Source organism: Canis lupus, chromosome 38 (genome assembly GCF_048164855.1).
Source record: "Canis lupus baileyi chromosome 38, mCanLup2.hap1, whole genome shotgun sequence".
Classification (NCBI taxonomy): domain Eukaryota; kingdom Metazoa; phylum Chordata; class Mammalia; order Carnivora; family Canidae; genus Canis; species Canis lupus.
In genome coordinates, this window is record NC_132875.1 from 20615136 (window position 1) to 20632242 (window position 17107).

General features: G+C 35.0%; 1 protein-coding gene across 9 annotated transcripts in view; it reads right to left on the reverse strand.

The window, feature by feature from the left end:
* The window catches only part of KCNT2 (potassium sodium-activated channel subfamily T member 2), a 375231-nt gene that overhangs the window by 32439 nt on the left and 325685 nt on the right, over positions 1-17107 (reverse strand). For 4 of the 9 annotated variants that reach the window (XM_072814992.1, XM_072814994.1, XM_072814985.1 and 1 more), the window contains 2 exons: positions 15526-15546; positions 12042-12092 (listed from right to left, as the gene is read on the reverse strand). The exons of 2 other annotated variants lie outside the window; for them this stretch is intronic. In XM_072814992.1, the coding sequence (XP_072671093.1) occupies positions 12042-12092; positions 15526-15546 (72 nt within the window). The remainder of the gene's footprint in view (positions 1-12041; positions 12093-15525; positions 15547-17107) is intronic. 3 more of the 9 variants (XM_072814988.1, XM_072814991.1, XM_072814987.1) reach the window with 2 other exon arrangements.

Consider the following 17107-nt stretch of genomic DNA (forward strand, 5'->3'; position numbering starts at 1 on the left):
AAGATTCCGTGGTTAAAGTTTTATGAATCCACAGAAGAGAACAATATTTAAGTGAACATGGAGATTTATTGCTCTGCCTTGCTTCTATAAATTATTCTTCACTCTTTGTATGAATAATGAGAGGACTCTGATTTGATGGTTTTGTACTTTAACTATCAGAAGATTCATAAAATTATTAACATGAAAGATAAAGATTTAATACTAATGCTTATGAGAATGAAAAAGGATATTTTCATATTGCTATGGTCTGATCTGAATGATGTGTCCCCTCAAAATTCGTTTGTTAAAATCCTAATCCCCAAAAATGATGGTATTAGTAGGTAGAGTCATTAGAAGATGATTAGGCCTAAGTGGGGAGTCCTCATGGAGCGATTAGTACCCTTAGGCTAAAGACCCCAGAGAGATCCCTAGCCTCTTCTGTCCTGTGATTATACAATGAGAAGTCTGAGATCAGAAGAGAGCCCTCACCTGACCATGTTGCCACCCTGATCTCCTACTTTCAGCCTCCAGAACAGTGAGCATTCAATTTCTGTTGTTTATAAGCTACCCAGCCTATGGTAATTTGTTATAGCAACTTGACTGGACTAAGACATATTTAATATGAAATGCTTCCGGGAGCATATTCATACAGTTCAATAAGGAAATGAAAAATGCATATGTCTAATCAATAATTTTCATATAAATTTATTTATTATTTTTTAAAGTTATATTATTCTCCAAATATTTATCAAATTTAGTATGGTTTTTAAAAAGGCTAAACATATTTCTTCACAAGAATAAAAATTGGCAGCTTTATAAATGAGAAAATGTTTCTTATACCTAAAAGAGCTTAATTATTTCCATTGTTTTCAAGAAAGGCAGAAAGTGTTAGGATCACAATAAATATCAAACATTCTTCTCTACATTCTACACACACACACACACACACACACACACACCAAAATGACTCAATTCAACTTCCTCTCAATCTTTTTATTGAAGTAATTCATGTCATAAGGTTATTGAGCAATCTGTGGAACAAAGTGATATTTTAAAATAAATCAATTCACCAAGTAGTTTGAAAGTCAGTGTTTGTAATCCAGATTCATGGCTCCCTTAAGAATAGTTTTATAGGCTTTAAAATAGGCTTAAACTGTGTTATCTGATTTATGACTGAAGACATTCTGAATTGTTGCTAAAGAAAACAGAGGAAAATGAAATTACTGAAGATATGCTAGTTTAATATTTTTTTTCAATTTTTTATTTAAATTCTAGTTAATTAATATATATGGCAAAATTGGTTTCAGATGCAGAATTTAGTGATTCGTCACTTACATACAACACCCAGTGCTCATCACAACCAGTGTCTTCCTTAATGCCCATCACCCATTTAGCCCATCCCCCACCTACCTCCCTTCCAGTAACTCTGTTCTCTATAGGTAAGAGTGTCTTGCGGTTTGCCTTCTCTCTATCTCTTTTCAGCCCTAGTTTAACATTTTATGAAAGAATTCTTATCTATTTTTCCATTAAGGGAAGGTTAAATTATAAAAATACTTGAGACATCATGGAAATTTAAATCCATAAGCACCTTGGCTAGTGACTTTGGGTCCCCTGGAAATTTCTTTGTATTAAAAAAAAAAAAATTCACACCAAGATGTTTCCATACTTTCTATAAAGGCTCAGTTTATAAGTTCACTTAGTCTGTTATCTAAGTAGAGATAAAAAATAACAAATTACATTGTATTTAGATGGATTGCCTTTTTATTTATTTTTAGAGAGAGAGTGCAAGAGCAGGAGAAAGCCAGAGGGAGAGGGAAGAAGAGAATCCCAAACACAGGCCCCGCCTAGTGCAGAGCTGCAAGAAAGGCTGGATTCCAGGACCCAAGATTATGACCCGAGCAGAAATCAAGAGTCAGACACTCAATCGATAGAGCCACCAAGGTGTCCCATATTTAGGTGTATTTTCAACATATTTTCAGAATCTTATAGATAATTAGAGGATAACAATACTATAGTCTAAAAACTGCTGAATTTGGAATCAAATACTAGGTTGTATTTTCAATTCCATCAGGCCAGTACTTCATGATTTTGAACAAACCAACTGAGCTTCTTGAAAAAAAGTAACAATTTTCAGTTTTCATGACAAAAATAAACAAAACTTAAGAGAATCTATAATAATACTTTAACATAAATTCTAAAGCCAAATAATTAGTCGAGAATTTAGGTTTAAATAATAGCTTTTTTTAAAGTAATCACTTGATGGAATAACAAAAATTATTTCAATATCTTGACTTTATTTTCCATATCTAAAAATCAGATATTTCATCTACATATTCTCATAGGTAGCTTTCTATGTCATCTATTATTCCATGAATATAAGGTTTATTCAAAGTTGGTAGAATCTTCACTAACTCACCATTCCAATCCAATAACTTTGAAAGTCAAAATTTAATCTTATGTCCAAGCGAAAAAAATTGCAGGTTCTCTACTTGGAGATAATGCAAAATAATCCAAAAAATTTATGCTAGTTTTCTACTACTGTTAAACAGAATACATCTCCCACTCTTTTTTTTTCCTCCTTTCTCTTTCCCTCCTCCTTCACCACAAAAACATCACTCATCTTTTTGTTATTACCCCTAAAAGAAAATTAAACCAAGTCAGTTGCTCTTTTTTATTGTTTGTTCTAAATTTACACATTAAGTTTCATATTCACATATCCTTGGCAATCTGTTTTTTTGTGTGTGGATGTGTGTGCATGTATGTATGTGCGTGTATGTGTATTTAATTGAATCTTTGTTTTCTTTGGTCTCTGTGGAATCTGAAACCTAGCTAACTTATTGCCTTGGCATTATTTCTCACATTAGTGGTCATTTTTCCCCTAGCCTTCAAAACTATTATTCAAAAATAACTAACGTACAGAGGTTTCAACTGCCTACTGCCTTTCTTAGTGCTTTAGGCCCAAAAAATCATACCCTTTTTGTCCTTCTTTAGGATCTTAAATACTACTGTTAACTACATGGTGGCTGTCTTCCCTTAGAGTTTGAATAATTAATTTAAATAATTTAAATAATTCATCTGTGTTAATTAGAAGAAGTTGAGAAGGAAATGTTGTCCTTATTTTAACTGGCTGTATTCTTATGTTAGGAGTCCTAGTAGAGTGATTCGTAAGTATGTAGAGGATAGATAGATGGCATTTATGTTACTTATTTTATTTTTCATCACATGTTCAAGAAGTCATACTATAAAAGAGCCAGTTGATTTCTCTAGTTTATACAGACCCAAATCTGGGGAACAGGTGTGGGGATGGGATGGATATTAAGGGTGCAGGATAATGGTGGAAGAAGCACAAAGGTGAGTCAGGCAGAATTTATTGATATGGACTCACTAAGCAGAGATTCTGCATCAAGAAAGGTTCTAACAGTTCCTCTGGTGGCTGTAACATACACCAAACGGTGGCCCACAGTCAGCAAGCTGGACATGTAGGACCTAACTTGATTTAATATAAAGCAAGGGATTAAAGCCTTGAGATGGGAAAATAAGAGTAGATTTTTCATTTAAGACCTGTTCGCCCACAATGAGAGGGTCTAGAAGGCATTCCTTTCACCACAACTATGAGAATGAAATTTGGGAGCAAAGCCCCAGTATCCTTGAAAGGATCCCCAATCGGTCTTCTCTGTAGGCCAGACCTTAGAGTAGTAACTACAGTCACTCAATCGGGAAACCTAAATGAAATGGGAATAGTTTGATCCCAAGGAGGCAGAGGCCAAGTAGTGGCAATCAATTGCACAAGGTAAGGTAAGCATGGTTACTATAATGGACAGCAGAGTCAAAGCAGCAATCCGAATAGTCGGCCTTGCACAGACCCATGGCACTGGCTGATTGATAGTGGTGTTCCTGCAGGTAAAATAGATAGGAAAACTACTAAATTCTTAATTCTTACCTGATCTGCATAAGTATAAAATGTCTGGGTCAAGTGAACAAAAGTGTAACCTGAATCATAAAAATAAAGAGTAACAGCCTTTCAAATAAACCCCAGATTTGAGGCAGTTTACAAAACTAGAACCTCTCAATGAAGGAGAGGCTTGTTCCTTTTACACAAGGACCCAATATACTGCCAAAAATTTATACCATTAATCTTTTCCCCAACCTTCCCCAAGGGTCATATGATCTTCCACCAGAGTAACTGTACACTGAACAAACAGAAATAATCAGACCTTTTAGAGACTACTAAAGACTGGCTCTGAAATGATACTAATTTCAGGAACACTCAAAACATCACTTTGGCCCACCAGTTAGTGTAGGAGCTTATGGAGGTTATGTGATCAATAGCTAAGGTCTGTCTCACAGTGAACACAGTAGGTCCCAAAACCTTCTTCAGTTCCAGCCCTACACTGGCTCCTTGACTATATTGACCTGTTATGATGGGAAAGAAGAAGTAGAAGCCACTAGAACTGCTTCCACCTAAGAAAATATTAAACTAAAAGCAATACTGAACTCCTTGCATAAATTAGTGCCATCATCAAGGACTGGAAATAGGCAGGTGTAGTGATTTCCACCATATCCCCACTCAATTCACCTATTTGGCCAGTGCAGAAGACAGATGGAGCTTGGAGCATGACAGTGGATTATCATAAATTTAACCAGGTGATAACTGCAACTGCAGCTGCTGTACCAGATGTGGTTTCATTGTTTGAACAAATTAACACATCCCCTGGTACCTAGTATACAGCTATTGATCTGGTAAATGTCTTTTCATCCATCCCCATCAGTAAGGAACATCAGAATCATTTTGTACTCAGCTGCCAAGGCCAGCAATGTATCATCACTGTCCTACCTCATTGGTACATCAATTCTCCAATTCTATGCCATAATTTAGTTTTCAGGGACCTTAACAACCTTTCCCTTCCACAAGATATCATGCCAGCTCATTACAATGATGACATTGTGATGACTAGATTTAGTAAGCAAGACAGAACTATCCAAAACTTACTGATAAGTTATTTGCATATCAGAGGATGGAAAACAGATCCAGCAAAAATATAGGGGACTCTTACCTCAATGAAATTTCGGGGAGTCCAGTGGTATGAGGCGTGGCAAGATATCCCTTCTAAGGTAAAGAATAAGTTGTTGCATCTAATCTCTCCTACAACCAAAAAAGAAGCACAACACCTAGTAGGCTTCTTTAGATTTTAGAGGCAACAACATATTCCTCATTTGGGTGTGTTACTCTGGCTCATTTACTGAGTGACCCAAAAACCTGCCAATTTTTAGCAGGGACCAGACAAAAGAAGTTTCCGTAAGACCTTCAGGCTGCTATGCAAGCTGCTCTGCCACGTGGGCTATGTGATCTAGTAAAACCAATGGTGCATGAAATGTCACTGGCAGATAGTGATGCTGTCTGGAGCCTTTGGCAGTCCCTAATAAATGAATTGTAGCTCAGGCTCTTAGAATTTTGGAGCAAAGTCCTACCATCCTCCGCAAATGGTTACTCTTCTTTGAGAAAAAAAGAGCTCCTTTAGGGCTCTCCTAGTATTATCATACTCTGTGATTTAGGTCAATGGATAACTCTAAGAACTCAATCCGGACAGAACTACTAATAGCCCAGACCATTAGTATGAGTTTGGGGCCTTTGTTAAAGTGGCCCCATGTTATATGTCTCTGACCTATCTCTGTGCTTCATACTGAGTTTTGTGTATAGGTATCAGTAAGCATGACGGACAGTAAATTCAGGAAATGAGTCTTATCCTATGACCATTGGTTGTATGCCTAAAACAGGCATCAATCTCATTTCACAGAGCATTCAGGGAAGAACTGATATTCTGTGCATTACATAGGCCTATTACATGTTTGCTTCTGTTGAGCAAGAGCAGTTGCCATGCTGAGGCCCACACTCCTGAAAACAGCTCACTAAGACACTACAAAATGCTTCTTCTGCTGCTATGCCTCTGTGACCACAAAGATCCTGATCCCCCGTTATAAGGAAAAGTACCCATGGGCCTGTGAGGCATAGCTAAGGGATTACTTCAAAACTGAGTGAAACCTTAGGTCATTAATTAATTAATTAATTAAATCCAATAAAGCAACCAATGCTATCAGGGACATCCATAACTCTAATGAAACTGACATGAAACTCTGTAGAAAAGCAGACTTACAAACATGAACAGGGTAGAAAATATCCCCCCAAATGTCTAGCAACCAAAGACAGTAATAACTGGGGATATAAAGGGAGGGAAAAAAAACAAAAAACTGGATATATGGCAGGAACAACTGAAACAAAAAGTGCACAATTTGTGGAATTGAAAATCCTTAGTTTACTAAAAAAAATTTTAAGACAAAAAGATAAAAGGAAGCTGACTGGCTTTGCGCTTCTGCAACACAGGTTCCGAATTTTAATATCTCCTGAACTGTACCAAAGGGCAAACCTTCAGGGCCTCTTTAAAAATTTGGTTGGGATTGGGACACCTGGGTGGTGGTTGAGCATCTGCCTTTGGCTCAGGGTCTGATCCCAGGTCCTGGGATTGAATTCTGCATGGGACTCCCCACAAGGAGCCTGTGCCTGTGTCTCTGTGTCTCTGTCTCTCATGAATATGTAAATAAAATCTTTTAAAAAAATTTTGGTTGGGATTCACTTTATAGTTATGACTGGAGATGCCAATAAGTTTAAAGTACCGTAAATATGGAGCCTGCACTAAAATTAAGGTAATCTCTATACTCTTGGGGGGCATCTAATATAAAACAAAAACAAATAGGTATACTTCATCTTAACCATCAGAACTATCACCCTTGCCTAAATCCCCCATAGTCATAACACTCATTGTCCTACAATATCCTCTACTAGACACTGCACAATCCAATCCAATAAGTAATAAATTAAAATTAAATGAAATAAAATTTTTGGCACTTACAACTGGTTTGATAAAATGGGGCCATGTGAACCTTCTGTATGTCTAATATAAATATTTAATAAGGTCTTCAAGAATTGAACAGGGCTTTCAAGATTGAAACCAATTATAAGAACTATTCAGAGAAGAGATTATAATCACCAATGCTTCTCCATTTCACAGCCCATCTGACCTGTTCTTAAACCTGGAAAGAATGAATGGAGCCCTACAGTAGAGTATCTCAATCTTAATGCCATGTTACCATGAATTAAGGTGCAATACCCAATATTACCAAAATTACTGACTCTAATCAGCAATTGATAAATACTTTGCAGTCATAGACTTGACTAACATGTTCTGTTTCATGCCTATTTGACAGCCTCTCAGCCAATTTAACCTTTGAAGGAACACAAGTACTTCTTTACCTGGCTACCCATAGGATACCACAACAGCCTTGCAAAAGCCCTCAGTCCTTGCAGACAAGATTTTTACTGCATCCAACTTTCTTCAGGAACACATGTATAACATTACATTGATGATGCCTCTTGCAAAGGGATTTATTTGACACACTCATCCAGGACATATAAAAACTCACAAAGGAGAATACAAAAAGGGATTTTGTCTTACACAAAATGCAAGTTTCCTTCAATTTAGTAAAATTTCTGGGCATGATTTGGTCAGTCAAGGGATTCTCCATCTCTGATATTGTCAAGAAATAGTTATTGATCTATCAGTTCCAATAATATTAAGACAAATCTAACATCTTTTAGTCTTTTGGGTTCTGGAGGCAACATATTCCTCGTTTATAATTTTTTAAAGCACACTCATGCTGCTACTCAAAAACTGGCCCACACAGAATGAGTTACAACAAAAGGTTCTAGATTCTCTCCAAATAGCAATATAATAGGCAATCCCACTAGTTTCCCCCTCCCCCTCCCCTGCCCTCTACTGTAGTTTACTATAGTTCCTTTACCATAGTTCTTCCTCTAGTACTCCTGGAAACTCCTGGAAACTGAACTAACTCACAATGACCAAACCACGGGCTTTCAATGCAAGAAACTGTCCACCTTGGTCATATGCTATACATTATGAGAGCAGCAATTGCAAGACAAATGTCCTTAAACATTTACATAAGAATTAAGAGTAAAATAATAACTAAGCACAAAATTAGTGACAGGAGGGGTACATATACAATTATACAAGTTTGAACAGATTTGAAAAGATTGCTCTATGTTGAGAAGGATTCTTATGACCGAGTTCAGTAAACACACTGAGTACTTGTGTGAAACACTGTCCAATGCACATGGGATACAATAATGAAAAGACAGATGGGGTTTAGAGATAACTCTCTAATTTTAACTTTTATATCTCAAAATCCTCAATTGAGAAAATAGGAAAGAAATAAGAAATTAAGAACATGAGAATGTATAGAAAAATTGACTATCAGAGAGGCCAAGAAAGAAGTATTTTTTTATAAAAGTAATAGAATGGGTGATTAATATTATCAAATAGTTCTTACTACAGCTTTTTGCCCTCTAATATGCATATCATAAATAATATCTATTATTATAGAGACACCGAGGATGAAGAAGAGAATAAAGGTCATTGGCTTAGCACTACTTATGATGGGAGATTGTTTTAAGACTTATTTATTTTAGTGGGTAGAAGGAGAGAGAGAATGGTGGGGGAGGCACAGAGGGAGAGGGACAGAGAGAATCTAAAGCAGACTCCCCATTGAGTGCAGAGCCTGACACAGGACTCAGTCTCATGACCCTGAGATCATCTGAGCCTAAATCAAGAGTTAGATGCTGAGCTACCCAGGCAGCCTTATGATGGGGGATTTTTTTTTAAATTTTTATTTATTTATGATAGTCACACAGAGAGAGAGAGAGAGAGAGAGAGAGAGGCAGAGACACAGGCAGAGGGAGAAGCAGGCTCCATGCACCGGGAGCCCGACGTGGGATTCGATCCTGGGTCTCCAGGATTGCGCCCTGGGCCAAAGGCAGGCGCTAAACCGCTGCGCCACCCAGGGATCCCTGGATTTTTTTTTTTTACTAAAGGTTATGCATCTTCCATTCACATTCATACACACATGTTCTAGAGATTACTGGTAATCCTGAGAACTAAATTTTCTAAACAGCAATTTGCAATATTTAAGGGTTAATATTTCTCTAAAGTATACATAACTCTTTTGAGTTGTAGTATTCAGAAATATATTTCAAGTATTTAATGAAAATGCTTTAATTATGTCATGTTTCTATGACATGCTACTGACCAATGCCACTAACTCCATTTTTTCATTGTTTTTCTTATGAAGTCAGATGATATCCACCTTCTTTCATTGTGTAGTAGTGAAATGTTTTTATCTTTTCTTAAAGTATAGCATTTGTTCTTCTCCTCAATATAATGCTTAAGTCTTTTTTGAAAGTGGAATGATAATATTATTGGCATCAGAATTCTTATTATTGTACATTTTGTATAACTTTTTTGTAGGTCTCAAGACACTTCTTCACTCTTCCAATAGTTATTTAATTTTAACTATTGTGTTCCATACATTAATGTGTGCCCAATAGATCAGAATCAAAGTCTGGTCTAAATTTAGACTGATTTCATCGTCATTAATTTTTGGTTTCTAAGAATACTAAAGAGTTGTTTTCCTTAATTCATTCATTTTATGTCTAGAAATAACTGTTCTCAAATATGAGAACATATTTGCTTTCTACATAAAACATCCTTTTGAGGTTTCTATGTTTAGGTTTTTATGTATTATACATACTTATATATGTGTGTATAGAGAATAGCATACTTAGAATCATACTTTCATTGTCAGCTTTGTCCTCTTCACAGTTCAATTTTCTCTCATCATTTTCCAGAATTACAGGAATATAGAGCCTAAAGGAGTGGTTTCAATCATGGGTATATGTGTGTGAGGTAGTTCCTACACACTGTAGGGTAGGTCAGAGAGGGTATCATTCTATCTCCTCTAGTATTTTATGGTCCAGAAAAAAAAGGACCTAAGCATATGAATTTATGAAAAACCATTACAATGATTATAATAAGCATATAGCTTATTCCAACATATATATTCCAACATAATAAGCATATAGCACCAATTCCAACATGCCCCAAACATTTTAAGTGCACACACACACACACACACACACAAATACACACACCTCTTTTTCTATCATTTGAGAACCACTGCCCTAAAGCATATGCAGTTATAGATAAATAGCCCGTGGAAAGAAAATTTCTATGATATATGTAATGTCTTAATTAAAAGACAGACACAATGATATAAGACTTGGAAGATACAAATATTCACATTCTTATGTAAAGAATCAACACAAAACAGTATTATTGACCCAAGTATACTGTTGCTTACAGACCACCACTCCCTTATGAAGACCTAGGTGACCCAGATCAACTTTGCAATTTTCCATTTGGTTCTGATTATTTTATAGACTCTAGAAGCCATTTAACAAGGAGCTGTGACTAACGGCTTAATTTACTTCCTATGGCAGTGCAAAGTGAAAGAATGATCTCAAGGCAGTTTAAGACATTAAGTGGACAGAAAGCCATGACTATGTAGTTAAATTAAATCAAACAGATTGGATGCATTTAAACAGCTTCTTGCTAATAAGTATGCCAATGAGGTTCTTATTAAGTTAGAGAAAGTAAATAATGCAAGTAAGAAATGCTTTCCTGGGGATGGAAATGCACAAGATAAGAATCAGAGTCAGAAAATATTTTAAAAGAATTGTAAAATAAGGTAAGAAAAAGATCTGAGGATAAAATTTCTGTAAGAAAGTGAAAGAAAATGACAGATGAGGTCAGACTTATGAAATGTGTGTGTGTATAAATTAGAGTGCATTTGGGGTTTGGCTAATGTATAAGAAATTTATCCAAATTACAAGAAATTTACTATTACATTATTTATAAATGTAAGTGTATTGAAACAAATGTTTTCTAAGGGAATGCTATCCACTCAAAATGAGGTAGCAGTGAAAACTGATGAAATAAATGTTACTCTATGTACTTTGTCCCAGAATTGTTTGCCATGAGCTCTGAATAATTAACACATGCCTGCCCTTTTTTATAATTTGTGAAGTGATAATCATATGCTCCCTAGTTAGTCTTCATTCTGTTATGTGTTGAGAATAGGCCATTTTGCACACAGCTAGTAAAAGGAAGAGCCAACATTTAAATCCAAGTCATCTGGTACCAAGTCCATTGTTCATTTGGTCAGAAAGAATAACTGAATAAATGATTTGTACCAGGAACAGGGACAGAAGGAGTATCAATAAGGAATGGCCAGAACATAAAGTTGTTTAAAATCCACAAGAAGTTTGACTTGATATAGTAGGCATCAAGCTTCCACTATAAGCATCATGCATCATGTGAGTAAAGTAAGGAATACGGTCATTAATCTGTCTCTTCTATGTAAGATATTGAAGAGAAGAGAATTTAAATATAGTAAATCTTCCAAGAAGTAAATTCAAGAATAGGCATGAAATTTTCATGTTAGCTTTCTGAGAAATCTTTCTTGTATGTTAACTGATGCATTCCAAGCATCTAGCATGAGTGCATCTGATGCCTAGCAGTGCTCGATAAATATTTGTAGCTCTGCTAGATAAAGTGAAGAGAAACTGGCAGAAAATGAGTTGTTCTTCATTTTTAGGAATTAGAAGGACAGAGAACACCAACTTGCCATCCATCAACATAGAGGTAATAATTGAAACCACAAGACATTACAAGTGTTCTGAGTTCAAGTGTAGAAAAAGACCAAAAGACTATCAAACGTGACTTTAGTAATTTCTGGTTCCTCTTCAAGTGTCATTTCCCATGTTGATTCTCAATGAAGGTATTTGAGGACCTCAAAACAGATGGTGGAAGAGAGAGGTGGCTCAGAAATCGGCAGAGCTGCTACAGTGAGACCTAGTGATTAAAAGAGGCTCTGGTGTCAGGTAGTGATAAGATCCAAAACCAGGTCGGCTGCTTCCAAAATTTTTGATGTTGCTCAAGCTAACTTGTCTATATCTCTGCTTATTTAAAAATAAGAATAATACTGTTGCCATATTGGGTTCTGGTGAGGATTAAATAAAATAATAAAGTGCTTAGCATTGTGCAGGGATCAAGGCTCTGGGTGAGCCTCATTGCAATGAAGCTTAGCCTACCTACCTTCAGGTGGTTAACGGAGTACTTTCTGGAAACTAAAGATGAAGTCCAGTCCTAGAAGGGAGACAAAGGCAGACTGCTGCAGCTACTTGGAGTCTTGGGCTCCAAAGCCAATCCCAGGGACAATGAGTTAGGGAGAAGCCTTCAGATGAAGATCACATTGGCAGCATCTAAAATGAGCTGTTACAGACAGAAACTGAACAGTAGAAAGAAGGGTAAAAGTTTAAGAAATAAACCAATAAAAACAGGTACAACAGGTAAAGAAAGTAACTCATAATATGAAAAGTAGAATAAAAGAATTTTAAGATGTAGGAGATTATGAACTCTGCTAAAGATTATATGACGTTTAAACAAATTAAAACTAACTTAAAATGCCAAGGATTTTAGCTAAAAGACTTTTACTGATGCAAGAACAAGATAAATAAAGTAGTGGGAAGAAACTGTGGAAGACGTTGGTAAGGAATAAAATAGACAGCATATATAAACTTTTCTCAGAGTTTAACAGTAAGAGTAAGATAAGGAAAAAAAATAGAATAATGGAGCACCTGGCTGGCGTAGTCAGTAGAACATGCAACTCTTGGTCTCAGGATCATGAGTTCAAGCTCCACAATGGGTGGAGCGATTACTTAAAAAATCTTTAAAATAGATAAAACAGGAAAAAAGGGAAAATTTTTCTTGAGAACTGGGGAAACTTGTATATATTTGAGGATAAAGGGAGAGAGTTGATGGAGAGGAAAAAAATCTAAAAGCAAAAACTAGAGCTGGAAAGGATGGACAGTATTGTAGAAACAATTTGAATTACAAAGTTAATGTCTTCACATTCAAAGTACAATTAGAGTTTTTTCCTTCGTCTAAAGGATTGTAAGGATGGTACTTATATTGAAAACTCAAACTTCCCAGTGAGTTAGAGGGAAGGCACTTTGCTTACATAAGGAAATAAATGACTGAAGGATGTTGAGACCTAAAATAGTAACTATAAGAAAGAAAGCAATTAGCAGGGAAAAGTTCCAAGAGTCAACTTGTAATTGGCTGTCATGATTCAGAAATGAGCCAAACCTTTCCCTTCCTGCATCTGCATGGTAAGTTAGAGATAAAAGGTGACTAGGAATTAGAAGGACAGAAATAGAGTCGTTTTATTCAGTTACATCTGATAAAAGGTGCAGAACATATGAATCAACATATAGAACTGCAACGTAGCCAAAACCTACATCTAGAAGATTCACTCCACTTCCAAACATGAAGCTATAAAGTGTTTTTTTTTAGCTGTTCTAGGTGAAAACAATATTTATTTCTCAAATGAAATACTAGCACAGATATATAATTAAAACCAAAACGTAAACTAAAGAAAGCAAGAGTGAATGGGCCATTTATTTTTTAACTTTAGAAACACATTCATAACTATCACAGTGATGAAATCACTAACCAGAGAGCCAAAAACAAAACAAATAAACCAAAAAACGATCCCATTCCATTTCTGCCCCATTCCTTTTTATAATTTTCTTCTCCTGGTACTGGGATATAAAATACTATGGAAACGTACATTTATTCATCCTCATGTTATGAAAAGACAACCTGCGAGAGCTGAACCATCACTAAGCCAAAAAAGAAGCTATAAAGTTTTTAACCAAATGAAAATTCTGTTCTTTCTGGGACATAGAGTGAACCCTAGCAAGTGTATCTATCACTTGTGGACCAGGTCTGGACTTACACCTAAAGGGATTTAGGAAAGACAAGGTGAAGCAACTTTGCTTGTGACATGTTACTAAAATATTTTATGAAATAATGCATGCCAATTCAATGCACTTGAAATTTTATTTGTGGAGTTAGTCAGGCCAAATATTGAAATAAATTAAAAATTTAGAAATATATGTTGATCGCATTATAAAATGTGCTCTAAAAAAGCAACAATAAAACTGTAAAACGAGTTCCCTGAACCCAGTACGTGCCAGGGATGTGCTCTGCTTTGACCTAAACTTTAATTTGCTCAACCTGTAGGCAGCCATGATAGCTGAAATCCCTAAGCAGCTTCATGCCAAACAAACATTATATCTTCAATGTGGACCGTGATGTGAAATAGGTTGGAAAGCATTCCTCTAAAACATTATTCATGCAGCCCAAAGTGAAGCTTCCTTGATAAATATTTAGTAAATTCTGAAGGATTCAATATATAATAAAACAAAATAAGAATACTGAAAAATATCATAGAATTCTAGCTCATTAAACCATAAATAAAGATGTTTAAAATAATTTAACGAACAGAATTTGCATTTATTATACAGATTTTATTCTATGATGCAGGTTAGCAACCATCATTGCATCAAAAATGAATATTATGGAGCCCTGGGTGGCTCAGCCAGTTAAGCATCTGCCTTCGGCTCAGGTCATGATCCCAGAGTCCTGGGATGGAGCCCCGGATCGGGCTCCCTGCATTGCTCCCTGCTCAGCCGGAAGCCTGCTTCTCTCTCCCCACCCCCCGCTTGTGCTCTCTTCTTCTCTATTCAATAAATAAATAAAATCTTTTTTTAAAAATGGATATTATGATGAGATACAACTTTTCTCCAAAATCCAATGAGCTCAAAGACAAACTTGTACTTTTCTTTTTCTTTTTTCTTTTTTTTTTAAATGCTATTTTCCTTAAATGGACACATACTTTTAGATGGCTACTTTGGCATGCAAGTTTTACACTTAATGGGCTGAATTCTATCATTGCTTTGACATTCAAAGTGCAATTTTTAAAGTTGGGAATATTTATATTTGTAATGGTTTCATTAATTATGTTAATGCTTAAGGAGTCTGTGTTAAGTGCTAAGAACATAATGACAATTGTTTATCATAGTTTATATGAAGAAAATGGAAAATAAAATTAAAAATACAAATCCCATGAAGATGATATCAAGGCTTTAGGAATATGAATGCGTGGATACATAGAATTTTATTTCTATTGTAATAAATCAGTTATTAGCCCAGGTCAATGTTATCAAACACTAAACTGATGGCTTCTTCATGACAATAAATTAAAACTATTATAGAATAAATTCGATGTTAAAAAGTGTGCTAGAGAAAGTCATCCTAGGTCCTATTGTTGCTATACCCTTTTCTAGAAGGACCAGCCTACACAGGAAGCAGAAAAAGATGTTTCATATCACATGACCACCAACCGTTTGCAGTCCTAGTTGATTGCATCACTCAAGGACACATAGACTAAACACAGCCAGTAACCAACTAGCAGGTAATGACACCACACAGTAAAATATATGATGGGATTAATATATATACATAATTTGAAGACACACAGGTAAAATGAGCTTGCAATCTTATTAGGGAAACACAGACCCACTAACTTGAAAATAGAGCATTTGAAAACTTCAGCTTAATTAATTTGTTTTAACATTCAAAATACTGAATTCAATTGCTAATATTATTTTCCCTTTAACAGCTCTAAATTCACATATTAAACTATTTGAGGAAAGGGAGACAAAATACTTACTTGTGATGCTATTTCTCGAGACTGACACAAAGGGAGGGAAAAAGAAACACACAAAATACAGTTTAAACAGTGACTAAACAATACATACATGAAACAGCAACAAGGACAAAATGACAAGTCCCCACTTAACACTTAAAATACAATTATGTGTTTCATTATTTATCATAGGGCTCCTGAATGAAATTAGGTAAAGAGTAAGCTATGATTTTAAAAGTTTAGCAAAAAGTTCCTGTTAGGTTGTTTTTTGTCTGTTTGCTTAGTAAAATTGTCTAAGGTTTTGATAGGAAGAAAAAATGGTGGGAAAAATAAAACAATTGACAGGAGCTTATAAAGTTCATTAGAGACTACTTGACAAAATTATTGGCTTTCAATAATGTTGTAATAAAATTACTTTTCCCTGATGTATAAATTTAATTAGTTTATAGAAATATTCTGAGCTTCACATTGGATGTGAAGTCTAAAATTTGACCTGTCCAGTCACCATATAACCCATAAGCATTTAGGGGCAATACAAGTCATGCTCTCATAGTCTTCAATTCTAAGCAATAATATTCCATTCATTTTCCAATAGATAGAAAATTTTCAATTATATTCTTTAGTGTAACATAACTCAAGTTTAACAAATTATCCAGCATCCTGTTGATACAAATATTTAAAAATGCACAGTAAACATATGATTATAGGCTACTTAAAACTATTTCTCTCAGGATTCTTAATATATGGCCCAAAAGAATAAAAACGTTTGAGTGAATAATGGCAGAGAATGGGCAGCCAAAATTTCAAAACTATTCTATCTTAATCCCTATTAAAATAATTTATTAATGTGATTTTGTAAAAGATAAACTTATTTCAATAATACATTTAAAAATTCTGTGTTCCAGTTTAATAATTAAGAGTTAATGATTGGTAGATGAGATAGTCAGTGATTAACTATTCCATTATATCAATGCTTTAAGTTACAGGATTTACTATTATGAAAGTGACCAACAATCAGAGAAACCTATTCCACAAATTTATTGTGTAAATTTAAAAGACGTGTTTTAATAAGTTTTAAAATGATGTCCTTCTAATTTCTAATAAAATTTTCAGTGGTTATAGTACACTTCAAACAAATGCAACTTTGAATACTCTTGAAAACTGGAAGTAAATCCAGCTCCACATTTTCTTACCAAAAAAAGCATAGGAACAAATATAATATATATATATATAAATATATTTAGTAATTCAGAACTTATCAGATTTTGTAAAGACAGTACTATAGCATATACTGTATGGCAGGAAATGTCTGCAGTGGGTGTTGAGTAGCATTTCATAATAAAAAATAACAATATTTCTGCAATGAAAAGTAAGAATATTCACTTTAAGTGGAATAATCACATTAAAATTTCACTATTAAAGTGATGTTTTATCACTAAATAAATTTAGTGAGCTTTTTGGATTTCAGAATTGTGGCTAAAGGATTATGCACAAAAGTATAGTTCCTCTTTGTCATCAAGAGCAGTATGAGTCCTTATGCATCTTATGTCTTTGAACGAGGAGATTCTGATGTTTACAGATTTTCTTAAACAGACATATATAGATG